Source organism: Poeciliopsis prolifica, unplaced genomic scaffold (assembly GCF_027474105.1).
Source record: "Poeciliopsis prolifica strain line A6 unplaced genomic scaffold, Auburn_PproV2 SCAFFOLD053, whole genome shotgun sequence".
In the NCBI taxonomy this organism is placed as follows: Eukaryota; Metazoa; Chordata; class Actinopteri; order Cyprinodontiformes; family Poeciliidae; genus Poeciliopsis; species Poeciliopsis prolifica.
Window position 1 is genome coordinate 2,873,290 of NW_026562428.1, and position 24,699 is coordinate 2,897,988.

Sequence of the window (24,699 nt, forward strand, 5' to 3'; positions counted from 1 at the left end):
TTATCTGCATGCCAAGCATCAGCTTTTGATTAATACATTAAAACAGAGGAGCGTTGTTGTCTTTTTTTTTCAAATATGTCAGCTCGTTACAGGAAGCCAAAGATATTTAATCAGATAATCTACTTGAAGTGTTTGTACACGCACAAAATTACACTCTCCATATTTAGCTCCTGATTTTAATTTGTATTTTTGTGTTTTTATCACCCATTTACAGGCAAGGAACATCGCTGTAAGTGTTGAATTTAAGGACTCTGATGAGGACGAAGCCCAGCCACTGAAGGTACATTTACACATAACACTGTGCTCTTCTCATTATATCTGTTTGAGTGATCTAGGTTGGAAAAAAAAACAAAACTACAAACTCCTGAGCAGAAAAGTAGCAAAGATTCTTTAACTTATATTTAGCTACATATTGGAGAATCCTTCAGGGATTACAGTGTTTGCAGACGGGATTATCCTTCGTGAGAGCAGGTGAAAGAAAGGTGCAAAACGCTTACATATTTCTTCACTCTTTCATCGCTTACATCCGCCTTTGCTTCAGTGCATCTACGGCCGACCCGGAGGACCTCTGTTCACTAAACAGGCTTACGCAGCCGTTCTCCACCACCAGCATAACCCCGAGTTCTACGACGAGGTATTCCCGCTTGTTGTTCCCCGTTAGAGTTAATTTGTGTAAAGGTTCATTCGAAGATTGAATTGTCAATCAGTCAGAGGAAGAATGAATCTCTCTATATTTCTGCCTACAGATTAAAATAGAGCTGCCGACTCAGCTGCATGAGAAACATCACCTTCTCTTCAGCTTCTATCACGTCAGCTGTGACAACAATAGCAAGAAGAAGGATGTAGTAGAGAGTCCTGGTAGGCTGCTAAATATCCCCGGGCATATCTTATGTATGTTCATTTCTGTAAACTGTAACAAACACGCATCTCCATCTTTTTTTGTGTATATTCTTCAGTGGGTTCAGCTTGGCTGCCGCTCCTGAAGGACGGCGGCAGGGTCATCATGAACGAGCAGCAGCTTCCTGTCGCTGCAAACCTACCTGCTGGCTATCTCAGCTCCCAGGATGGCGCTAGCAAGGTGACAGCAGCAAAGAAATCATATTTTTAGATCTGTGAGGGTTTGGATGCGAATAGAGTCGAAGAATTTTCTGCAAATTTATTTGTATTCAAGCCTCAAATATGATAATACAACCGAACCGTTGTCATTTTCTTAAGTGTCTCAAGGTTGAAAGATAGAAATCTTGTTAGCTGAGATTGGATTGGGACCTCATGCAGGCCCTGCAGGCTTTTACACCAGACGCCTCAGAAATCTGCTTAGCTTTAATCTATAACACACTCAAGTGTTTGATGGAGATTTCTTTATTATAAATTTAATTACAGCCATTTTCTAATCCCCGCTGTACAGTAAAAAACCCCATCACAGTTTTGTCTATCTCCCTCTTGCTTCAGTAGGGAAAGAAGACGCAGTGCTTTAGGCAAATAATATAAGAGCATCGCCTTCATGTGCATCTGATTCTTTAGCGTTTTCAATTTAATCTCCCGGTGTAAAACAGAAACGCAGCCGTTGCTGCCCGGCTATAGAGAAACAAAAACGTTCCAAGATTCAGTTGCCGAAAATAGCAAAAAAGAAAAAGAAAAAAATAAATATTGATAAATACGTTTAGTTTCAATTTTCCAAATGTAGTAGGAACTATTCCGTCTAAAAGCAAACGGCATCTTACTAGTTCAAAAGAACTAAATGAATAAATAAATGTAATCATTTTCTATATTCCTCTTGTTTTCTTCTAATTAGCTTTGTAAAAAACTTTTTTTTAAATTATTTTTCTCCAAAATTGTGCATTTTTTAATGAATTCAGAAGACAAACAACTGAAGCTATAAAATAAACTGTCACATTTGCCTTTGTGTATTCGAAAATATGAGAAAATGACAAAGTGTATTGTTATACAATTATGTTGACTTCATTGAAATAAATATAAATGCTACTTCCAGTCTATTGCTCATGCCACTTACAAAAAAGCTTAGCATTCATTAATTTATCTATTATTTATCATATTGAATAAGTTGTTAAAAAGATTTCAACTTAAATGACAGCACATAAAAATCTTTTGTAATTTATGCGTTTTAAGGCTCTAAACTAACCAAATTCTAGATCCAAAATTATTTAGCAAAATAGAAAAAGAAGAGGAACATTTACGTAAATTCATGCCTTGGATTACAGTTAGCAGCCCTCCTGTTAATATGACATTCTAGTCAAAAAATGTAGCATGAAATAAAATAATAAAATGAAAATAATGTTAATATTGAGCTGTTTTTGTGAAACATAAAAGCAGTATCCTATGTGGTGATGCAGCTTTCATATTCAGAGAGTCACTTTTGCATTGATCGTTATGTAGCACAATAATTCATATGCATTTATCACTGCAGCAGTCTGGCTCCGAGATGAAATGGGTGGATGGAGGCAAACCACTGTTCACACTCTCCACCCACCTTGTATCTACAGTTTACACTCAGGTAAACACACTTCCTTCATGCTCAGTCTAAGGACCTACTGCGTCTTTTTACGGGGTTTTCTGGATTAAGATTCCGTCTCTTCAGTTAGATCATTTGTCGCATCACATGCTTTCTCCAGGATCAGCATCTGCACAACTTCTTCCAACACTGTCAAAGCATGGACATGTCAGAGCAAGCCTCAGAGGGAGAGCTGATTAAATACCTGAAGGTATTATGAGCTCCATTAAATACCCAAAGCAAACATGAGTTCAGTTTGTTTATTAACCATTTCTTATCAAAAGTTAAGATTTGTAAATGTTATTGTTTTTTCAACCCCATCTTTTTTAGAGCCTTCATGCAATGGAAGGCCATGTGATGGTCAACTTCCTGCCCACAATCCTCAACCAGCTATTCCGCGTCCTCACCAGAGCAACGCACGAGGATGTGGCCGTCAACGTTACCAGGTAGATATTTTTCTCCTTGATGCCGTATTTCTTCCTTTCACTCTTTGTGTTGTTCAAGACCCGCTGTCACACTGACATAATAGAAATGTGATTCTTTTTTGTTGTGTTGCCGTTTTTCTCCGTTGCTTTTCTTCAGGGTGATGGTTCATGTGGTGGCGCAGTGCCATGAGGAGGGACTTGAGCATTACCTAAGATCTTTCGTCAAGGTGAACTTTTGTCGTCATATCACTTGACAATGACATTCAGCGTGTTCCTAGGACAACTAACTTATACTAGTGATATTTTTCTCCTTTCAGTTTGTGTTTAAGCCAGAGCCTTACTCATCCATCTGTCTAAGAACGGTACATGAAGAGCTGGCTAAAGCCATGACGGCCATTCTCAAGCCATCCACTGACTTTTTAACAAGCAACAAGTTGCTAAAGGTAACCTGAACGTGCGTATTACTCTGCTGTACAATTCCAAAGGCAGGACTAAACACAGACTTACCAAATTTACCTGAAAAAAAAAGCTATTTGTATGTAAAAGTTCTTGTTCTTGTTTCTCCAGCTGAATTACTTTTCTGTGTGTAAATGTGGGCAAAAGTTTACTTTGTGCTATGGATGTAGAAAACTATACAATTATTATTATCTTCAAGAGGAGTTTATCTGGGAACAACAATAACAAGAAAGTACAAATGTCTTCACAAAAGAGTTTGTAATGTGATAAATTCATGTAAAGTTTGTCGCAACTAAACTGTTAAAGAAACCAGGTATACCTGTAGCTAATCAAAATGTTCACTCTCACACTTCAGTGTTTATCTCGTAAGTTTCCACACTCCACTTCTAACTTTTCTTTTCCTTCCATTGACGTTCCCGTTCTGTGTCGCAGCACTCATGGTACTTCTTTGAAGCCCTGGTAAAATCGATGGCTTACTACCTCATGGAGAGCGGTAAAGTCAAAGTATGTGTTTTATTTTCTATTTCCTTCTCTTCCTGAGGCAATCCCGTGCAAGCCTGACTCCCGTCCTCCCTCTCCTCCTGTTTCCTGTTCCCAGCTCTCGAGGAACCAGCGTTTTTCCGCCTCCTTCCACCACGCCGTGGAAACTCTAGTCAACATGTTGATGCCGCACATCACCCAGAAATACAAGGATAACCTTGACGCGTCTCGCAACGCCAACCACAGCCTGGCGCTTTTCATTAAGGTTGGTGCTCCTCCCTTCTGCTCTGCAGGGAAAGTTTAACAACTAGGAAAGCTTTCAGAAAGACAAAATGTGATTCACTGTCTGCTTCACATCCAGCGCTGCTTCACCTTCATGGATAGAGGATTTGTATTCAAGCAGATCAATAACTATATGAACTGCTTCGTGCCTGGAGACCCAAAGGTGTTTTTCTTTTTTAAACGAAAGATTTCTTCCTAAGATGAATCGTTCGCCCTAAACAGTTGTTTATCTTTTGTCCCTTCCAGACACTGTTTGAGTTTAAGTTTGAGTTCCTGCGAGTGGTTTGCAACCACGAGCACTACATCCCTCTGAACCTTCCCATGCCGTTCGGCAAAGGCAGAATACAGAGATTTCAAGGTGACCTCAGCTTTTTTTTCTTTTTTTTTTTTTATTGCATTTTGTTTCATAATTAACAAAAAGCTCCATCTCTTGATTTGTGCTCTGCTGCAGATCTGCAGCTGGACTACTCCCTGACCGACGACTTCTGCCGAAACCACTTCCTGGTGGGCTTGCTGCTGCGGGAGGTGGGCGGGGCCCTGCAGGAGCACAGAGACATCCGCCAAATCGCCGTCCAGGTGCTCAAAGGACTCATGATCAAACACACGTTTGACGACCGCTACGCTGCTAAGGTAAGCCATGCTAGTCGCTCGCTCTTTTAGCTTTGTGATTGTGTTTCTGACGTTACAAAATACCGACACTGTCTGACTCCTGACTTCCATTTTTAATTTTTATTTATTCATTTTCATTTTTCACTCAATTATTAAAGTGAAGTCATGTAGCGACTTCAAGAAATCGTGAGCAAAAAGGAGCAAAAAGAAGTGTAAACTTATATTTTCCTTCTATTCACATAAAAAGAAAATCAGAAAGTAACTCCTTTACCTTATTTAAAACAGAAATAGTTTTAGAGATTTTTAACTTCCATAATAAATTTCTTATAAAATCTTTTTTTTGTGTTATTTCAGAGTCACCAAGCCAGACTCGCCACGCTCTACCTCCCGCTGTTTGGCCTTCTTCAGGAAAACGTCTACAGGCTTGACCTCAAGGACTCGGCTCCTCTCAGCAACCACAATGTAAGCCTGACACCTGGTGGTGGGAATTAAAATCGCAGCTGATCTTTCTCACTCTTTGGTGTTTGTTTTGTTTTCCCTGTCAGAATATGAGGGAAGACTTCCTAGTTCCAAACTCCATGATGACTCCCCAAAAACCTGGAAGCTGCATAGAAAACGCTCTCCACAAAGACGTGTTTGGAGTCATTTCTGGGACAGGTGACCGACTCCTTGCTGCCTTGCTTCAAATGACCCCCAGCTAAAACATCTCTGAAAGCGCTAATATATCCTGTTTTCCTTCATTAGCCTCTCCCCACAGCTCCACTCCTAATGTGAGCTCGGTTCACCACGCAGACTCCAGAGGCTCTCTGGCCTCCACCGACTCTGCAAACAGCCTTCTGGATAAGAGCAGCGACAAGACCAACTCTTTGGAGAAGGTGCGTCTAGATTAACCTTTTGTCTATTATTAAAGGTGCCACGTGTTTGGCATTTGAAATGCCAGTTACATTTGCAACAGTTGCTCACCATAAAGGATGCTAAAAAGGACCAGAAATTCAAACCGGTTAAAGGAGCAAACAACTTTTTTGACCCGTACGTCCTGTTATATTATTACTCCCCTGTATGAAAGAAAATCAGAATTTCTTCTGTGTTCCCAGAAAAAAAAGAAACAGATACAAGTACACTTCAATAAAAGTTTTTTCTTACTTATTTAACCTTTTCTCATTTTGTGAAGTTGATTTCACAAATTTCAATGTATTTGATTACGTTTCTCATACAAAGTAGGGCATAACTTCACAGATGGAAGAAAACATTGTTTCCCAACTCTCTTTTTTTCCTTTTTTACATCTAAAACTCTAAAATCTGGGAAGCGCATTTGCGTTTTCCACCCCTTTACTCTGATTAAGGGTAAAGGGGTGGAAAACACGACCCTTCATCAGAGTAAAGGCTAAAGGGCTTCAGGTTAACTGAGTGCTATTATAAATAGACACCACTTGTGTGTAAAGTCACCTCATCATAAATCCTGTTGTTCTGTGATTCTGCAAAACACTTTGTGCTTGTTTCTCACATATAGTCCTAATATTTGTGATTGTAATGTGACAAAATCTAAAGAATCAAATGAAGAGTATTTTTACTTGTGAGGATCTGTGCACTGCGTCCTGCAGTGCACAGTGTGGGGGAGTCTATTAAATGTGTTTTGACTCATTTCTTTCATTCCTACATCATTGCCACCCCGTCCTTAAAGAGGTCACACAGGCGCTCTTTGACCTCCCAACTCCAACACATTGAGAGATTTCCCAGAAGGCACTCTGTCAATGTGCCCCCCCTTCACCTGGACCCAGAGGAGTGTGCTCCGCCTCTGAACCCTTCTACCAAGCGGGTCACTATGGACTTCTCTCTGCTCACTGTGCCTCTGCCTGACCTGATGCTGGACAGAGATTCTGAGAGTCAGAAAGCAGCTGCAGACTCCAGACCGGACGGAGGACATGAGGAAAACGGACCAGTACAAGTACTCAGCGTGACTTTGGGTGGCTCTCCATCGGCTCATTATGAACCTTTTACTTGAAGTGTTTCCACTTCTTTGCTGTTGTAGTGCCGACTGAGTGGACTTCTCTCATCTCTTGTTTGGGGTTTTCTTTCGAGTGCAGTGCTCGGGCTTTTTGCCTCTGCTTTGCCAACTTATACCAACATTGATTCTCTTGCTGTTTCCATCAGAGCCAGTGCGTGTCAGCAGTGGGCAGCACCGTGCTGCGCTGCGACAAACTGGACCGGGACGAGATCGGAAACCTGCTCATGTGCTTCCTGCACATCCTCAAGAGCATGTCAGAAGGTAGGACTGCAGGTTAGACTTGGACTATTCAGTGCCTTGAACTTGTTTGTTTTTATCATATTCAAACCACAAACTTCAGTGTATTTTATTGATGCTTTATGTAATAGATCAAGCGGTTCACTTTTGCAAAATGTATATTTTTGAAAATTGGTTTTAGCTGAGTTATTAAGAGTCAATGTGGAACATCCAGAAAGCAGGTTGCAGACCCCTGGGTTAACCCAGACCGTTATTTCATAACATTTGAGAACATTGTAACCTGCTGTCCTTTAAATTCAGACGTTTACAATATCTTGTTTTAGGTGTCAAAATGAGAACAAGTTCCAGAGGTTTCAACACTTTGCAAGCCTCTGTATTAAACAGCATTGTTTATGCAGCTTATTAATCCTCTCTCGCTGTTTTATTTTTTATTTTATTTTTATTTTCTGCCACCTGTAGAAGCCCTGTTTGCGTATTGGAACAAAGCAGCTCCATCAGAGTTAATGGACTTCTTTACTCTAATAGAGTAAGTACTGGCATTGACTGCCTGAATGGGGAGGCGGTGAAAAGAAACTATTTTCCGATTACACCAAGTTGATCGCAGACACAGCATGATATTCCCAAATATCTGTTTTCTTCACTGCTAAGTTATCCGTTTGTATTTTTGTCCTGCAGAATCTGCCTCCATCAGTTCAGATACATGGGGAAAAGATTCATTGCTAGGTAAAGTCTGTCTGATCACATGATTTATTGATTTACACCAACTGCTCAGAAGGTTTTAATCTTCAGTTCTCGGCTTTATCTTTTATCTTTAACACTGCTGCCAAATTGTTTTGTGAATGTGGTTGTGGCCCTTGGCCCCTCCTGCCCTGGTAAGAGCTTTATTCCTTCGTTCCCTCTGTGCTAGGTTAAGTGCATGATGGTGATTTTCCACACTTTAATATCGGCTGTATTTTGTCCGCTGCTCTTTTTTTTCTTTTGTTTGTTTCGCACGTCAAAGCATTTCATTACAGAGACATCTGTAAACGGATTAGTGATTTCTGCTCTCACCAGAAGCCTAAATGTTCTGGTGTCTTTCATTTTTCTGCCAGGAGTCAGGAGGGAGCAGGACCTGTGGCTGCAGACAGAAAGTCTCTGACTCTGCCTGTGTCTCGTACCAGGGCGGGAATCCTGCACGCCCGTCTGCAGCAGCTGGGAGCGCTGGAGAACGCTCACACCATCAATAACAGTAAGCTTTTGATCAAGCTGAAAAAAGATGGAAGAAATTAGATTAAATGTAAAATTTGTCATATTTTTGGGGGTTTTTTTTAGAGATAAGTATAAGAGCGGTGACGATTCAATATGAGCGGGATAATATTAAGCTTAAAGGGAAATAGACTTGTTTAATCTGGAAATATTATACTGACCTCTAGTGGTGGACACTTATAAGAACAGTGATGGGCTCTCTACTTTTATGCTAAATCTAAAAAATTAAAAAATAATAATTTTAACTGTGTTCAAATTTAACCAACAGAATAAAATCATTCTTACTCATTTAAAATGCCAATAAGTGGTGTGTTGTCAGTGTACTGCCACACAGAAGCGGACGTCAACAGCCAGTGTCTGCTGGAGGCCAACGTGTCTACAGAGGTCTGCCTGACTGTGCTGGACACACTCAGCACCTTCATCATGGGATTCAAGGTACACACATGTAAAAAAAAATGTTATTATTGATTTGTTATCAAACAACTTATATCTTGTTGTGTTTTCAGACTCAGCTGAATTCAGATCTGGGTCACAACCCTCTGATGAAGACGGTGTTCCAGGTGCATCTGTGCTTCCTGCAGATCCCCCAGTCAGAGGCCGCCCTCAAGCAGGTCTTCACCTCCCTCAGGACTTTCATTTTTAAGGTGAATAATTTGACCCTTGTTTCGATCACCTTCCTCCTCCTGTTAATCATCCGAACACTTCAAAACCTTGTCTTCCAGTTCCCCTGCACGTTTTTCGACGGTAGGGCCGACATGTGCGCCTCGCTCTGCTACGAAATCCTCAAGTGTTGCAACTCCAAGCTGAGCTTCATCCGCAACGATGCGGCCCACCTTCTTTACTTTCTGATGAAGAGTAACTTTGACTACACAGGCCGCAAGTCTTTTGTGCGAACCCACCTGCAGGTAGGAGACACAGCGCCCGGCCAAATCTGTTAACACGTCTTCAACACATTTCGTCATGCTACAAAGTTCAATGTGTTTCACTGATTATCACAAGATGTGAAAAGGTTCATTCTTTTCTGGTTATTACAGTGAGTCTAGATATTTTTCTGTACTCACACTGATGTAAAAGTCATCAGTGTGAGGCTGAATTGGACCAATCGTTGTTTCATTAGGTGGTGATAGCTGTTAGCCAGTTGATAGCTGATGTCATTGGGATTGGGAGCACACGTTTCCAGCAGTCTCTCTCCATCGTCAATAATTGCGCCAACAGTGACAAGAGCATCAAGGTGGGTGAAGAACACAGATGAAACTGTTCAATAAGGAATCCTTCTCATTGCTCAACTTTGGTACAGGAGCAGAAAAAGAAAGTTCACTGCAGCAAATAGCTGCCAAAGCTGCTTACTTTCTCTTCTGTCATAAATACAAATAACCTATTGGATATTTTAAGTATTCAAAACATCCAAAAGTCACCAGTCACACAGAGTTTCATTTATCTTTTTGGAATTAGCATTAACATTTTAAGACTGGTTTACGTGCTTCATGAAATCTTAAACATTTGTCCATGTGCTGGTGGCAGCACACAGCATTCCCATCGGATGTGAAGGACCTGACCAAGCGCATCAGGACGGTGCTGATGGCCACCGAGCAGATGAAGGAGCACGAGAACGACCCGGAGATGTTGGTGGACCTCCAGTACAGCCTGGCCAAGTCCTACACCAGCACCCCGGAGCTGCGGAAGACCTGGCTGGACAGCATGGCTCGCATCCACAACAAGAATGGAGATCTTTCTGAGGTACGGAGGGCTGAATGTGCCACGTGTAGGACTTTCTGCTGTTTTTGCTTGTTTGTCTCTGTGATGACCAAAATAACTCTTATTTATAGAAATCATAACGTGAAAACTGCACAGCTTGTTGTTTTTGTCTTATTTTGAACTTCGTTTCATGACCTGAAACGTGTCAATAAAGCAAAGCAGACAAAAAATATAAATATATAAATGGGAATTTGTTTTTAGAGCTAATCATGACATCACATGACCTCTGCCTCGTCTGTTTCTGTTTCTCTCTCTCTCGCCTGCAGGCAGCTATGTGCTACGTTCATGTTGCTGCTTTGGTTGCAGAGTATCTGTGGAGAAAAGGTGAGAGTCAGAGATAGGGGTGGAACGTTTCTCGCGTTGGTTATCTTCCGTTCATGTGAATAATAACCCTTTGAACCATTTTTATTGCATTTATTATCCTCATTATGGAGGCCATAACATGAGTCATCAGTAAATGTTTTCACAGGAGAAAAATATCTTCCTTTCTTGTATAAATATACATTTAAAAAAATCACTTTCTCATTACTCGATATTCTGAAACATAGCACTAGTTTTTCAGTTTCTAAAATAAAAAGCATATCAAGAAGTCACATTTTTAACTTGCACACATCTCCTAATTCATTTCCCTCTGGGACAAATAAGGGATTTTTTCAAATTGAATTTGCAGTGGAACTCATCGGCATTTGCTGTGTGGACACTCTTCCAAAGGTTACCTTCTGCTACCTGTGTAAAAATGTCTCCAACAAGTCATTTTCCAGATTACATCTTTTCCTCAGTATCTTTTATGCCTCCTGTGATAGACTTTGAAGATGATCTGTTGATGAAGCTGACATTTCTGGCTTTTTCTATGGAGCCCCTGAAATGCTATTAGTTTAAAAAATGTCTACATACATATAAAGTAAGGTGTAATGTCTGTTGGATTACTTTTTTCCCCAAAATATTTGTTAGTCTATGTGAATTAACCAAAGCTGAGGTTTTTAAAATATTTTTCTTCCTCAAACAGTCTGCTAAACATTTGCAAATGTCATATTTCCTAGTTGCTTCTTAACTTGTTTCGACCAAATTAATCAGAAATCTCGATCAGATTTAACATTTTATTTCCAACACAACGACAAAAATAAAACTTCTGCATGTAAGACTCCTGCTGGTGCGTGTGTGACACACATCTGGGTTCTTTCTGTATTTCAGGTATGTTCAGGCAAGGCTGCTCAGCGTTCCGGGTCATCACTCCCAACATTGACGAGGAAGCGGCCATGATGGAGGATGTAGGGATGCAGGATGTTCATTTCAGTGAGGTCAGACATGTCTCTCCTGTGTTTGTTGCTGTTTTGCATGCCAATAGAGATGCAGCGATCAAAGTATTTTTGAGATCCAACCTCCTCTGAGGTAAAACCCCCAGACTTATATCTATTATATAAATGAACTGACTGGAGGGTGATCTCGTTCAGGAAGTCCTGTTGGAGCTGCTGGAGGAGTGTGCTGACGGCCTGTGGAAAGCTGAGCGCTATGAACTCATTGCTGATGTCTACAGGCTCATCATCCCCATCTATGAGGAGCGCAGGGACTTTGAGGTAGCGTGAATGCTGCACACATTCTGCCGTTAGAGAAGATACTGAGAAGCCATCTTCTTAGATGGTTTGTGACCATTTCTTAAACATTTCTGTACGCGTGGAACAGAAACTGACTCACCTCTATGATACGCTCCACCGTGCCTACACCAAGGTGATGGAGGTGATGCACACTGGGAAGAGACTGCTGGGCACTTACTTCAGAGTGGCCTTCTTTGGACAGGTGAGGCTGGAGAGGATTTCTTTACATCTTCTTGGGATCATTAATTAATCTTTGTAAATAAAATGTCTTCCCTTTTTTCACTTGCTATCCAAGGCTGCGGTAAGTTTTTAGGGGTGTTGAATGTATTTATGTTATGTGTCTTTAATGATTGATTTTTTTTATATAGTTTTGAGCCTTGTGTGTTTGTTCTTGTAGTTAGTTAGCTCACATCCGCATAGTTTTGACGTTGGACTTGCTCGCACTGCAGGGCTTCTTTGAGGATGAGGACGGAAAGGAATACATCTACAAGGAGCCGAAGTTCACTCCGCTCTCTGAGATTTCCCAGCGGCTTCTGAAGCTCTACTCTGACAAGTTCGGCCCAGAGAACGTCAAGATCATTCAGGATTCTGGCAAGGTGGAGTCTTCAGTGCTGAAGGACATGCATGTTGTTTTGGTGAACCTTAGCAAATATGGAGGCTAAATTTGTAGAAAAATTGTTGGAAGGTTGCAGAAAATAGGTCAAGACTAAGCAAATCTGCTTGTTAACAAGCTAATTTTATCATGCTAATCAAACAAACATGCATTTATTACAATGCTATCTGATTTCCTAGAAGGCCTGGAATAAGGAAAGCCGACATAAGTATGGTCAGGTCACCTTTCAACACAAGCTAATAAATTTATAAATAATAAGTGAGCTCCTTCAGGGTGCTGGACATAATAAACTAGCAAACATTTAATTGATTTTTTTAAAGATACTATTGCCACTTTGCTAATAGGACTTGTGTAGTTTTGGATTTTTTCATTATTGACTTTTCAGTGTATGAAACCAGAGTTTCACCTCTTTTTGTTTAGTATTGAACCCTATTAAGGTAGAAAATGTGTCAATTTCATATCAACCTATCTGAAAACCAACAATTTCAAGTGTTTATTTAATTTTTTAAATAATTTACTCATTATTTACTTTAGGTGTTTTTCCTTTTCTGTAGAAAAACATTCTAAACCTCTTTTCTACTGTTGTACCCGCAGGTTAACCCTAAAGACTTGGACTCCAAGTACGCCTACATCCAGGTGACGCACGTGACGCCTCACCTGGACGACAAGGAGCTGGACGATAGAAAGACAGACTTCGAGAAGAGCCACAACATCCGGCGCTTCGTGTTTGAGACGCCGTTCACCGTTTCGGGCAAGAAGCAGGGGGGAGTGGAGGAGCAGTGCAAACGGCGCACCATACTAACCAGTAGGTTCTGCGATGATCAGGTGTCTGTTGCTAACGATGATACAGCACTGACCCAAACCTGCTTATCACGGCAATTTATCTGGGACTCAAAAAGCCGGGAACTTTTCCCTTGTTGCTGCTTGTTGATGCTGATTATGAAGTTTCTGTTTTCTGCCAGCTGCTGTGAATTTAATCAGTTAGGTGGGGTTTATTACTCTGACCACATCATCTCAAGGTCCAGGTGTTATCTTGCGGTGTAAATAATCATGTTTACTCTTTATGACCTGGCGAACTTACATTTCAGTTCAGTTTAATATCCTGCAGAAATGCTGCAATTCAGGATATATGAGCAGTTATCGAGTGAGGCTGTAATGCTCTGCTTTTTCTCACCCACCACCCAGCAACCCACTGTTTCCCCTATGTTAAGAAGCGCATTGCCGTCATGTACCAGCACCAGAGCGACCTGAGCCCCATAGAGGTGGCCATCGACGAGATGAGCGCCAAGGTGGGCGAGCTGCGTCTGCTGTGCTCGGCCTCCGAGGTGGACATGATCCGGCTGCAGCTCAAGCTGCAGGGCAGCATCAGTGTTCAGGTAAGAAAAGGTTTAGTCATCCTGAAAGGCAGAAAGACTGTCAAGACCTCTCGTTTTTTTTTTGTCAGGTCAACGCAGGTCCTCTTGCGTACGCCAGAGCCTTTCTGGATGACGGCAGCGCCAAGAAATATCCAGACAACAAGGTGAAACAGCTGAAGGAGGTCTTCAGGTACTGATTACTGACAAAAACACCTTCCAGTCCCAAAATCTGCCTGTTGGAAAAACTACTTTTTGAGCTTCATATCGTGTTATGAAGTTATTCTCTCATCAAAATCATAACTGTAGTATTTAATATAACATATTTAATATATATATCACATTTTATAATAACAGAAGGTAACATAATTTCTTGATTCTGCTATAAAGTGGCCCTATGTGTCTGAAAAGCTTACTTTAAAATAAACACATCACAACAACCTGTGTCTGTAGCCTATTTGGGATGAATTGTGGGCATCACAGGTGGCTGGTCCTTACCTCTTCAGGCAGTTCGTGGACGCCTGCGGTCACGCGCTGGGGGTGAACGAACGGCTGATTAAAGAAGACCAGCAGGAGTATCATGACGAGATGAAGGCCAACTACAGGGACATGATCAGAGAGCTGTCTAACATCATGCACGAACAGGTAGGAACCACCAAATATGGCCACTGACTGAACTGATTGTCCTAAAATATCATAATTATTTCTAACTCTTCATTCTAGTTCCATTTAACTTTATTGACTAACTATATCTTTCTTTCTTCTCTCCTTGTGCTGTCTGTGAGCAGATCGGAGGGTAATCCTGTTATGTGTCAAATAGTCGTGCATGCACCAATATGAAACTTTTCTGTATATTTCTTCATCCTCGTGTTTTCAAATTCCAGTTGCTGTGGCTTGTCAGATGTTTTTGAAATGAAAACTGGCTACTATGCATTGGTTTCTATAGCATCATCATCAAAAGTTTGAATTTGGGCCACTTATATCAACTACATGAACACAGTTTCATTGGAGACTACAAATTATATGCAATGGATTTTCATATTAAATTGCTGTGGAACTTTACCTTAATGATTTTGATTTCAGATAAATCCAGTATAATGTAATGATTTGTGTTTTTCCCAGATAAACCCGGTGGAGGACGGCACAAGGAGCACCCTGTCCGACTCGATGGGCATCTTCAACGCCATCAGCGGCACACCGAACACCAACCCCCAGGGATCAACCACCGTCCCCTGAGAAGGTCGCGTCACACCTGACCTCTATCATCAATCAGATTGCCTAAGAATGAAATTGGGGCAAATTTACAAATTCTTCTCTTGTTTCCTATGGAGACTTTATGTTTGACAGATCTTCTTTTGTTGCATTTTGTTTTTTCTGTAAACTACATGATGTCTGAGCAAGCATGCAACAACTGAACTCGTTGTTTTTCCCTCTTTGGAGTGATTCTTTCCAAGAGAGGAATGACGCATGAAGAACTTGAGTATTTCTTAGGCTCTCAATTGTGTACAGACAGATTTACAATGCAGAGAGAGAGAGAACAAAATCTACTGTTGTAACTGTACATCTATTAATAGTCAGTTGTTACTCAATATTTTTGAATAACCTTTTTAAAAAAAAATAAAAAATTCCCGGTAAGATCCAGTTAGAGCAGACAAATTTTGTATTTGATTTTTTTTCTTAAATAAAAGGAAATCAATTTTCTATTTTAGTCAAGTGGAGCTGTATATGACCTATCTAAAGCCAAGTGAATTGCAATATTTTGACCCTATTTTATGAAATGTTTGTGCAATAAGTCATTGTTACCAAGGCTACCTAGGGGACAAAAGCACAGCCTTGCCAAAGATGACAGACTAAAACCTAAACCGGGACGAGGACGTGCGAGTTTATATTCAGTCGTTTCTTTGTACGTAATCTAGATTTGTTTTATTATCTGTGAGCTTAAATTAAATGGAAAACATTTTTACTCAATGCCTGTAAATATGTTTGACTTACAAATAAATAAAACCTGATATAAGACTTTTTTTTGGTTTAATATTTTGTTAGTTTTAAATATCAAACCAACAAAACCAAGTCGAGGATCTGAAAGTTGGAAACCTAACTAGACATTTTTGGACTATTTTATTCTCACAGCTTTTATGGGAACAGTTTCAATATGGCTACCTTGATTTGGTACTTCACCGCCCCGACATTAGTGTCTGACCTCATGAATACTCTCCTTGGAAAGTGGTCAAAGATTCCCACGTCTTAGAAAAATGGAAGCTGGTGCAAATAGTGGACAAACTCCATATGCATAGATTACAGTCTGTGATTATAATGTGAAAAAATGAAATGCTTGTGATTTTTTTTTTGTTGGGTATTATTTGAACATTTACAATTCTGGATATATCTGAGGAGAGACACAGAAGGAACTCTGCAGACAGTCCATATGCCTTTGGTGACTCACATTTCCTGTTATGACTAGATAGAAATAATCAACGTTTTTATTATACCTAATAGCATGACATTTACTGCCATTATCATCTCTCCTGATGGAGACAAATAATCTGCAAAGTTTATTGCTCCCGAGCTATTTACTTATTTATTTTTTACTGTTGTAAAATCATTCCCAACATATACACACAGCTTTGATAAAGGTGCTGGGAAACTGGGGAGAGGGAGGCTGGAAGAGATGTCCATAGTCCATCATCAGTGGGTGGGTCCAGCAGGATGAGTGGAGGTTAGATAGGACGCAGGGCAGGCTGCGATTCAGTCTCAGCTCCTCGGATCTGGATCACTCATCGCTCTCTGTCCATTGTTTCACGCAAAGCTCTGATTTAGAAATCCAAACAGGACACAGCCTGCAGCCATGGGAGGTGAGATCGACTCTTTTTCTTCTCCTTTTTCTATTTAAATTCCTTTTACGCCGAATGCATTCATCATACGCAATTTAAACGTCTAAGTAAAGTCAATTCGACTCTTCTTTTTCTTGTGCTTCATTTCTGTTGAAACTCATCAAATAAAAGATTCCCAGAGTCACTCATGTTGTTCTTTTCCCTGCAGAAGAGAAGAAGATGGGCAAGAAAAAGAGTGTAAGCTGTGGCGGTGTCCACTATCGTCTCACGTTGACGGTTTGCCGCCTCAATCTCACTTCACCCGTTTTGTTTCAAACAGGTCACCGTATTTGGCTACCCCCTCAGCATCTTTTTCATCGTGGTCAACGAGTTCTGCGAGCGCTTCTCCTACTATGGCATGCGAGGTGAGTTCAGTAGAAAACAAAAAATCACGCAAATGAATAAAAAGCAGATTTCAGTGTTTGCAATACAGCAACTAATTGTCATGATTGAAAGGTAATGTAATGAAGAATGTTGATTTTTATTTTTTTTTTTTGTGCAAAATGTATGCTAAGTCTAAATAAAGCTGAACTAATCAATAAAGAAAGAGTGTTTCTAACCTAAACTCATCTATATCCCCTTTTTAGCTGTACTGGTTTTGTACTTCAAGTACTTCCTGAAGTGGGATGATGACTTTGCCACAACCATCTACCACACCTTTGTGGCTCTCTGCTACCTGAGCCCCATCCTGGGCGCCATCATTGCTGACTCGTGGCTCGGAAAGTTCAAGTGAGTCGCCTGATACTTCCTGTTTCCTCCTGCTTGCTGTGTGTATTGCATGTGTGAAGATTAGTTCTATTCAGTCCAGTTCAATAAAATTTAGTTTGTTAGAGTCATTTCAATTTCATACTTAAATTGCATTCAGTTCAACCCAGTTTGGTTCAGTCAAATTCAATTAATATCAATGAATATAAATTCTGTTCAGTTCTGTTCAATGTTCAGTTCAATAAAGTTGGATTAAATGTATTTCAAATTCATTCAGTTTAATTTGGTTCATTTCATTTAGTTCAGTATGATTCAGTTCAGTTCATTTAAGCCTAGTTCAGATAAGCTCCATTCATTGCTTTCAGTTCAATTCAATTAATTTCAATTATTTCTGTTCAGTTAAGTTGAAATAAACTTTATTTTAGTTTAGTTAAATTTATTGAACCTACATTTTAGGCTTTTTCAGTTTATTTAACTATATTTTTAGCTTTTTTAAATCCACTCTTACTTCAGTTTAGCTCAACTGATTTCAATTCAGTCCAGCTTGTTGAAATTAAACAAATTTAATTCACCTTATTGACATACCACAAGCTTACATCAAATATTACATCATATCTAGTGATTATATAACCTAATTAATCTAATCATAAAAAGAGATCAAACAGTTTCAGGATGCCTCAGATAGTGAGATGTTAATCTGTATCTAGCTGATAGAAAACTGGCTCACTGCCTTGTATTTTTCTCCCCCTCTTTCTGCACAGGACCATTGTTTACCTGTCCATTGTCTACGCGGCGGGGCAGGTCATCATGGCCGTCAGTGCGATCCATGACATCACAGACGGAAACAAGGACGGCACACCTGACAACATGACCTTCCACATGTAAGCTGGAAAATGACACAGAAGTTGCCGTGTGTTCACAGTGTGTATCAGCTGTGTGTGTGTCCCTCAGAGCTCTGTCCATGGTGGGCTTACTCCTCATTGCTCTGGGAACCGGAGGCATCAAACCCTGTGTGGCTGCCTTTGGAGGGGACCAGTTTAACGAAGATCAGGTTAGATTACTGCAAAAATACAGTAAATTCTGTGTTGAAGTTATTAAATACCAATCAATTTGACAGTTTATCGGTATTCATGTTCGGAGTCTTGCATGCAGAACACCATGCACCGCATCTGAACATACAATCTCTACCGTGAAACATGGTGGTGGTGGCGTCATGCTGTGGGGGATTCACTTCTTCCACAGACAGTTTTTTTTGTTTTTCATATGTAAAAATTGAGCAGAATTAAAAAATTAAAAAAACTCCTTCCCTTTGAAAACAGGTGCTCTGATCAAGTTAGTCAAATCAGAACATCGTGCAGGACAGTTAAAGGGAAACAACACAAATACTGACCCTCCCCCTTTAGTACAGGCGCCTCAGTCAATTATCAGCCGCACCTGGTCAGCACTTTTTCTATCTCTGCTTTATCCCCCGTTATATATCTTGATACGTTCTAGTCGGTAATTAACCACAATCATTTACGGGCTTTATTTCAAGTTCAAGGTAAGCGACCAAGATTGCTCAATGTCATAGAGAGGCAAAGGGGAGACACAACATCAGGCAAATTTATCATCATAGAAGCCCTAATCCTTCCTGTCGTTATGTTGATTAGGATTAGGCTAAATTGTCTTTGATAAATTCAATTCCATATTCAAACATTTTTGCATTCTTGAACCCATTTACAAACTACTCTAAGCAACTATATAAGAACAGTTTTATATAGAACCTTCGTTAAAAAAAATCAACATCGGCACATTTTAGATATTAGAGGTTCTTGTTTGTATGGCTCTGAGCGTAAAAATCTCTTCTCAAACTGTCACGTCCAACAGGACAAGCAGAGAAGCACCTTCTTCTCCATCTTCTACCTGTCCATCAATGCCGGCAGCCTGCTGTCCACTGTCATCACCCCCATCCTCAGAGGCAGGCCCCAATTCTCAGAAACGTCACACACTCCTTAAAATACACCAGTTAATCACAACCAGAGGTTGACTGCATGTGTGATTTCTGTGATTTCCAGCTCAGAAATGTGGGATTCACACTCAGCAGCAGTGCTACCCTCTGGCCTTCGGGGTCCCTGCTGCTCTCATGGTGGTCGCTCTGAGTAAGCTCTTCACTTAAGCTCGAGTCATGATAGTCAAGCGGTGAATTCAGAAATCAAAAATGACTATAATAGTTCACGTTTTGTTCGTTTCCAGTCGTCTTCATCGTCGGAAGTGGCATGTACAACAAAACGGCGCCTACGGGAAACATCATGGTGAAATTCTGCAGCTGCATCTTCGTGAGTTCCTCCTCAATGACGGCTGCCTCCAGGTTTCAGTTCAACGTTACATGTGCGTCTGCTTACATCTGAAAGGTCTCTCGTGTGTTTGCAGTTTGCTATCAAGAACCGGTTTTGCAATCGATCTTCCCAGATCCCAAAGAGAGAACACTGGATGGACTGGGCCGAGGAGAAATATGACGTAAGAGGAAGCCTGTGCGATAACTAATAAAAAATAAATAAAAAAATGAATTGCAGAGCAGACAGAAATTCATTTTTGTGATCTTTTCTGCTTTGGTGTAGAAACTCCTGATTGCTCAGGTGAAGATGGTGTTGAAGGTTCTGTTCCTTTACATCCCCCTGCCCATGTTCTGGGCTCTCTTTGACCAACAGGTACGTCTCTAAAATCCCAGATTTTTAGACAAAGTTAGGAAGATTTTATACTGTCCATAACAGCTTCTGTATTTTGGTTGTTAAACAGCATTAAGCTTATAAAAACACTTTAAACTAACGCTGCATTTTTGTAAACCTTGATATACCTCGATACGTTCTAGTTGGTAATTAACCACAATCTAAACGAGAACCGTTTGTCCACAGGGTTCAAGATGGACACTCCAGGCCACCACGATGAACGGCAACTTTGTAAGTTTTCTTCTTTCTGCTCTTCAACTCCGAATCCCATCCCATGGCAGTGAAGATTCCTAAACAGAGATTGTTTTCTCTTCAATAGGGTTTGATGGTAATCCAGCCTGACCAAATGCAGGTAAGTCTCTAACATCGCCCCACTGCTGACGTGAACTGATTGAGTCAAACTGCAGCCGTTTTATGACCCTTCCTCCCTCCCTCCCCACCAGACTGTCAACCCCATCCTGATTCTGATCATGGTCCCCATCATGGACTTCATAATCTACCCGCTCATTTCTAAATGCAAACTCAACTTCACGTGAGGAGTCCTTTATATTATCTTTTCCACTTCTAAGATCTGGAGCCCTGGTTTCAGTGGCTGAAAGGATGTGTTGGATTCTGTTTTCCAGTCCTTTGAGGAGGATTACTGTGGGGATGTTCCTCGCAGCACTTGCGTTTGTGGCCGCTGCCATGGTTCAGCTACAGATTGATGTAAGTGAAAATGAATTGCAAAATATTTAACAAAACGAAGCTCACGAAGGATGATTTCTCCCTTTTCCAGGCAACCCTCCCGAATTTCCCATCAAGCACTGAAGAGCAAGCTAAGTTCATCAACATGGTTGACCGACCCATAAATGTCACTGCTGGAAAGTATGCTTTCCAATTGCCTGCTTTTGAGGTAGGACTATACAGAGAGGAAAAATAGAAACATTTTGGTTACCACAGTTTGATAAACTCCATAGTTTTGAAAGATGACGTGCAAATCTGTTTTCTCTCACAGGCCAGCGACGATTATTATACATATAATACGCCATTTGACCTGACAATAAATTCTGGTTCCCCTGATTTAATCAGCTTACCAGATGGCACTCGTAACACTCTTGTCATCGTAGAAGAAGCAGGCAGAGTGAGGAATATAAAGGTCAGCATAAAAGTCAAATCAAAGTCAAATCCCATGTATTCTTATTTTGAACATTTCCCAGAAACAGCCATCTGGATTTTGTTCTCAGAAATGTTTTCTGGTTACAGTTTGACGACGTTGTTGCAAAGCCGGAGGAGGGAGCGAATGCCGTCAGGTCGAGTTTGATTTGTTGTAGTGTGGCAATAAAAGTCGGCCATGCGTCTGTTTTCTCATTAACATGATAATAACGTTTGATTTTTTTCTGAAAATCAAAAAGCCATCATCAACCCTAACTCCAAATTCATATATAGTTGTTCATGAAATCAACATCTTGTGGGACTCGTGCTGTATTAATTGTGCTGTTTTGGTTTTTTTTACCTTTCAGATTTTTCAATGGCTTTGGCATCACTTTGAACATAACAGCTGGTGAGAAAGGTTTTGGGAACATCGTCAGCAAGAACATGTCCATATATGTTAATGTACCACACGGAAAGTAAGTTTGATTCATTTGACCGCTACGTCCAATCCCTCTAAAGAAAGTTATTTCCTCTAACTGGTGATTTTGTTGCAACAGGGCTGAGTTCTTGATCAGAAGTGCTGCTGGGAATAGATGCAACTTCAGTCGAGAATTTGGCTTTGGCAGTTCTTACACTTTCATCATCCCACCAACCTTCACACTTAAAGAAAATGTAACTTTGAAATCCAAAGTGTGCAATTTAATAGCTGCGACATGCTGTTTTTGATTGAACTCGTTTCTATTTGCTTCGCAGTGTGGACAGCACATCAAGGCGGTCGAGGATATCAAGGCCAATTCCATTCACATGGCCTTGCAGATTCCTCAGTACTTCCTCATGACATCAGGAGAGGTGGTGTTCTCCGTCACAGGATTGGAGTTCTCATATTCGCAGGTAACAAATGCTCATTTTTTAGGAAAACGAGGGGGAAACAAACTGGGAATTTCCCAGAATAAGGCCTTAATACACACATTTCTGCTGTTCAGGCTCCGTCCAACATGAAGTCAGTGCTGCAGGCTGGTTGGCTGTTAACGGTTGCAGTAGGAAACATCATTGTGTTGATTGTTGCAGAGGCTGCCACACTTCCAGAGCAGGTGAGCGGAAGGTTCCCTGTTCTTCTTACTCAATTGAATCTGTTTGAAGGCTGTAAATGAAATTGGATAAACTCACTTTTCAGCTGAAGGTTTCTAGAGAAACATAACATTAACAATACGATTATTTTCACTTTGTTTTTTTTTTTATGTTAAAAACGTGCAAGTTTTGTTGTAGGATATAAAATCCCAGGTCTTGCCAGGTTTAGTAGGTTGTTCTCTGATCTACTGGACCTGTTTTCACATAAACTAAATCAGGACACTGTTTCACAGCGGGTCTTAAAAAAATTAAAGACACTTAACTTTAATTTAACTGATTTCACTTCAATAAGAATACATCTCTAATGACAATATGGTTGGAGGTTCAGACTTGCTTAACCAAAGTCAGTTTCTCAACTAATGAGTGGAAAACAAATTCATACACATTCATATATTTTCTGAAATGTCAATAAACTCTCGTGTGTCTTTCTTTACCAGTGGGCTGAATACATTCTGTTCGCTGCCTTGCTGGTGTTGGTGTGCATAATCTTTGCCATCATGGCCTACTTCTACACATACATCGATCCGGTGAAGATAGAGGCCGACTTTGCGTACATGGAGCCTGAAGATGAGAAGAAGAAGAACTTAGAAATGACCAAGAAGGACATGGTTGAGGACCACAACGAGAAAAAGAGGAAGAGTTCTAATTCCAGCTTCGAGAAGGGCGAAATTTTACAGACCAACTTCTAAATCAAGACCTCGTCCGGGTTCTGGCCTTTACGTATACGAAACCTTCTGGGTTGTGTTGGTCATGTCTAAGAGTCTCTGTGATGTTTATCACAGAGACAAAAAGATCGTGAATGTATGACCAGAATGGGATGGGGGAGCTGAAGCTGGTTGAAAACAGTGGATGGACAGTTCTAATGTCGGATTCCATTAGGACCAGTTCCTGGATCCCAGCTTAAAATCTAAAGAGAATATGCTATTTTGAAGGTAATGCTTGCTTTGACTGTAATTTCTGACCAGTCTTTTGTGGAATTACCCCAAAAACATTCCAATATTTGTATTTATTTGCAAACTGTATTATATGTCTTGTAAAAACTATTCTGACTCTTGGTGATGGTGAACACCCAAAGCTTCGTAGTTGGCTAGAAATACTCTATTGTGATCAACAGAGTCTGCAAGAAATATGCTATAAAGACTCTGTAATAAAAAATAATATATATATATAATGTGCCTACAACATGGTCAATGATGCCATACACCAACAAAACTCAACAGTAAGCAACAGAGGAATCCTGAAGGGTTAAAGATTTACAGAAGTCTAAAAATTCAGTGCTGGATCAAATATGGCAACTCCTGATTGTTTATTGTAGATCCATGCTCTAAAAGGTGAAGCTTTTGCTAGAAAGCAATCCAATTCGACTGTCCACACCTAAGTGTGTTTACCTGGCAGAGCTAAGAAATTAATTCTGGATCAATATCCCGTTAAAACAATAAACTTTTTTTGTTATGATGACAAGTATTTTATGTCGAGACGTAAAATTTGACAGATCACTACGGAGCCCCGAAAGGGACATGGGGAATTGCGCCCTTAATTTTCCACTCTTGACGCGCCTGGGGTTTCCTGGAATGTGATTGGTTCTCAGGAGACCGGCCTCTGCTCAAACCGAGCTCGCGCGGGGTGAGCTGTAGCTGAACCATTTATCTACGCCGAACCGGGACATTTGAAGAAACCACGTCTTCATACATTGAAACCGTTTGTTTTCTTTTTTTTATTTGTTATATTTATTCATTTATTTATGTTTATATTAAGGAAGTGACGAAGAGGACGAAATATGACGGTAAGAGCAAAACACAAACATGGCGGACGTTTGTAAACACACGGAATAACTGTGCGCCGTTAGCTCAGTGATTAGCTTCGGGCACAGAGCTGTTGTGGGTGTGGCTAAAAGAAACGAGAAGAATAACCGTCAAATATTCATATTTTGCACGGAATACTGTATTATATGCAGTATATTTGTTTTTAGAGTCCCTCAAAATGCCATATTTAATTGCCCATTTCGTGACCAGGCTTGTAGGCAAGATAAAAATATATTTGTCCGATTTTACACTCATTGTTTTCTGTTCAAAGTTTTAAATGCAAAATAACGTCAATTGTTACATAAATGTTTCTCACAGAAGTCATGTCAAAAACTTCCGTGTAATGGCATATTATCAAATATTTTCAATTTAAGTTTAAATATGTATTTAAACTTCTAGTTTAAATGAATAGATATTATTCCATGGGCTTAGTTAATACCACACTTTGTTTCTGCTTGGAATAATTTAATCTGATTTGGTGGAGTAGAAGGAAGACAGAACTGTGAACCTGAAACAAAATTCACATGATAAACATAGGGGTGTAATACCTGTAAATATTATTTGGGGAAACATGCAGAATAAAATGGGCTTTCAGAAGTGCTGTGGGAAGCGTTTCGAAAGTGTGATGGATATGAGATTGTGGCCTTTAAATTACCTTGAAGGGGTCCAGCTCTAAAAATCTGTTAATTATGTAAAAGTCCTCACAGTTGCTGTGGAAATAGCATTTGTACACTTAACTGTATACAAGGCTACAAAATGTAGGTGTTCATTTTATATTCTGTTTCTCCTTGGTGCAGT

The 24,699-nt window shown here is 40.3% G+C and overlaps 2 protein-coding genes across 4 annotated transcripts in view; both read left to right on the forward strand.

Moving 5' to 3' along the window:
- Positions 1–15,576, forward strand: part of LOC129378678 (dedicator of cytokinesis protein 9-like) — a 33,736-nt gene extending 18,160 nt beyond the window's left edge. For 2 of the 3 annotated variants that reach the window (XM_055059075.1, XM_055059077.1), the window contains exons 17-52: positions 215–280; positions 542–634; positions 747–858; positions 957–1,078; positions 2,426–2,512; positions 2,631–2,720; positions 2,840–2,955; positions 3,092–3,161; positions 3,252–3,377; positions 3,823–3,894; positions 3,989–4,135; positions 4,232–4,315; positions 4,399–4,510; positions 4,604–4,782; positions 5,116–5,223; positions 5,307–5,418; positions 5,506–5,636; positions 6,913–7,027; positions 7,463–7,529; positions 7,679–7,726; positions 8,095–8,231; positions 8,568–8,683; positions 8,755–8,892; positions 8,971–9,153; positions 9,366–9,479; positions 9,770–9,985; positions 10,270–10,327; positions 11,195–11,301; positions 11,455–11,577; positions 11,684–11,797; positions 12,045–12,191; positions 12,803–13,013; positions 13,394–13,584; positions 13,653–13,753; positions 14,067–14,205; positions 14,683–15,576. In XM_055059075.1, the coding sequence (XP_054915050.1) occupies positions 215–280; positions 542–634; positions 747–858; positions 957–1,078; positions 2,426–2,512; positions 2,631–2,720; positions 2,840–2,955; positions 3,092–3,161; positions 3,252–3,377; positions 3,823–3,894; positions 3,989–4,135; positions 4,232–4,315; positions 4,399–4,510; positions 4,604–4,782; positions 5,116–5,223; positions 5,307–5,418; positions 5,506–5,636; positions 6,913–7,027; positions 7,463–7,529; positions 7,679–7,726; positions 8,095–8,231; positions 8,568–8,683; positions 8,755–8,892; positions 8,971–9,153; positions 9,366–9,479; positions 9,770–9,985; positions 10,270–10,327; positions 11,195–11,301; positions 11,455–11,577; positions 11,684–11,797; positions 12,045–12,191; positions 12,803–13,013; positions 13,394–13,584; positions 13,653–13,753; positions 14,067–14,205; positions 14,683–14,796 (4,266 nt within the window). In that variant the 3' untranslated portion in view covers positions 14,797–15,576. The remainder of the gene's footprint in view (positions 1–214; positions 281–541; positions 635–746; positions 859–956; positions 1,079–2,425; positions 2,513–2,630; positions 2,721–2,839; positions 2,956–3,091; positions 3,162–3,251; positions 3,378–3,822; positions 3,895–3,988; positions 4,136–4,231; positions 4,316–4,398; positions 4,511–4,603; positions 4,783–5,115; positions 5,224–5,306; positions 5,419–5,505; positions 5,637–6,912; positions 7,028–7,462; positions 7,530–7,678; positions 7,727–8,094; positions 8,232–8,567; positions 8,684–8,754; positions 8,893–8,970; positions 9,154–9,365; positions 9,480–9,769; positions 9,986–10,269; positions 10,328–11,194; positions 11,302–11,454; positions 11,578–11,683; positions 11,798–12,044; positions 12,192–12,802; positions 13,014–13,393; positions 13,585–13,652; positions 13,754–14,066; positions 14,206–14,682) is intronic. The other variant, XM_055059076.1, reaches the window with a different exon arrangement.
- A 625-nt stretch (positions 15,577–16,201) lies between these two features.
- Positions 16,202–23,554, forward strand: slc15a1b (solute carrier family 15 member 1b). The gene is made up of 23 exons (XM_055059082.1): positions 16,202–16,412; positions 16,600–16,628; positions 16,711–16,795; positions 17,018–17,159; positions 17,897–18,016; positions 18,087–18,186; positions 19,002–19,092; positions 19,190–19,273; positions 19,368–19,450; positions 19,545–19,631; positions 19,733–19,822; positions 20,027–20,071; positions 20,160–20,192; positions 20,284–20,372; positions 20,464–20,545; positions 20,616–20,732; positions 20,835–20,975; positions 21,083–21,129; positions 21,340–21,447; positions 21,529–21,643; positions 21,725–21,862; positions 21,955–22,062; positions 22,537–23,554. The coding sequence occupies exons 1-23, from the start codon at positions 16,406–16,408 to the stop codon at positions 22,786–22,788; spliced, it is 2,193 nt and encodes a 730-aa protein (XP_054915057.1). The 5' UTR covers positions 16,202–16,405; the 3' UTR covers positions 22,789–23,554.
- The last annotated feature ends 1,145 nt before the right edge of the window (positions 23,555–24,699 follow it).

What these genes read in the sequence shown, in the direction of transcription:
- slc15a1b (XM_055059082.1), top strand. An exon ending in AGATGGGCAAGAAAAAGAGT is followed by an intron (nt 16,629 to 16,710) that starts GTAAGCTGTGGC and finishes TGTTTCAAACAG; the next exon opens with GTCACCGTATTTGGCTACCC. An exon ending in ACCAGTTTAACGAAGATCAG is followed by an intron (nt 18,187 to 19,001) that starts GTTAGATTACTG and finishes CACGTCCAACAG; the next exon opens with GACAAGCAGAGAAGCACCTT.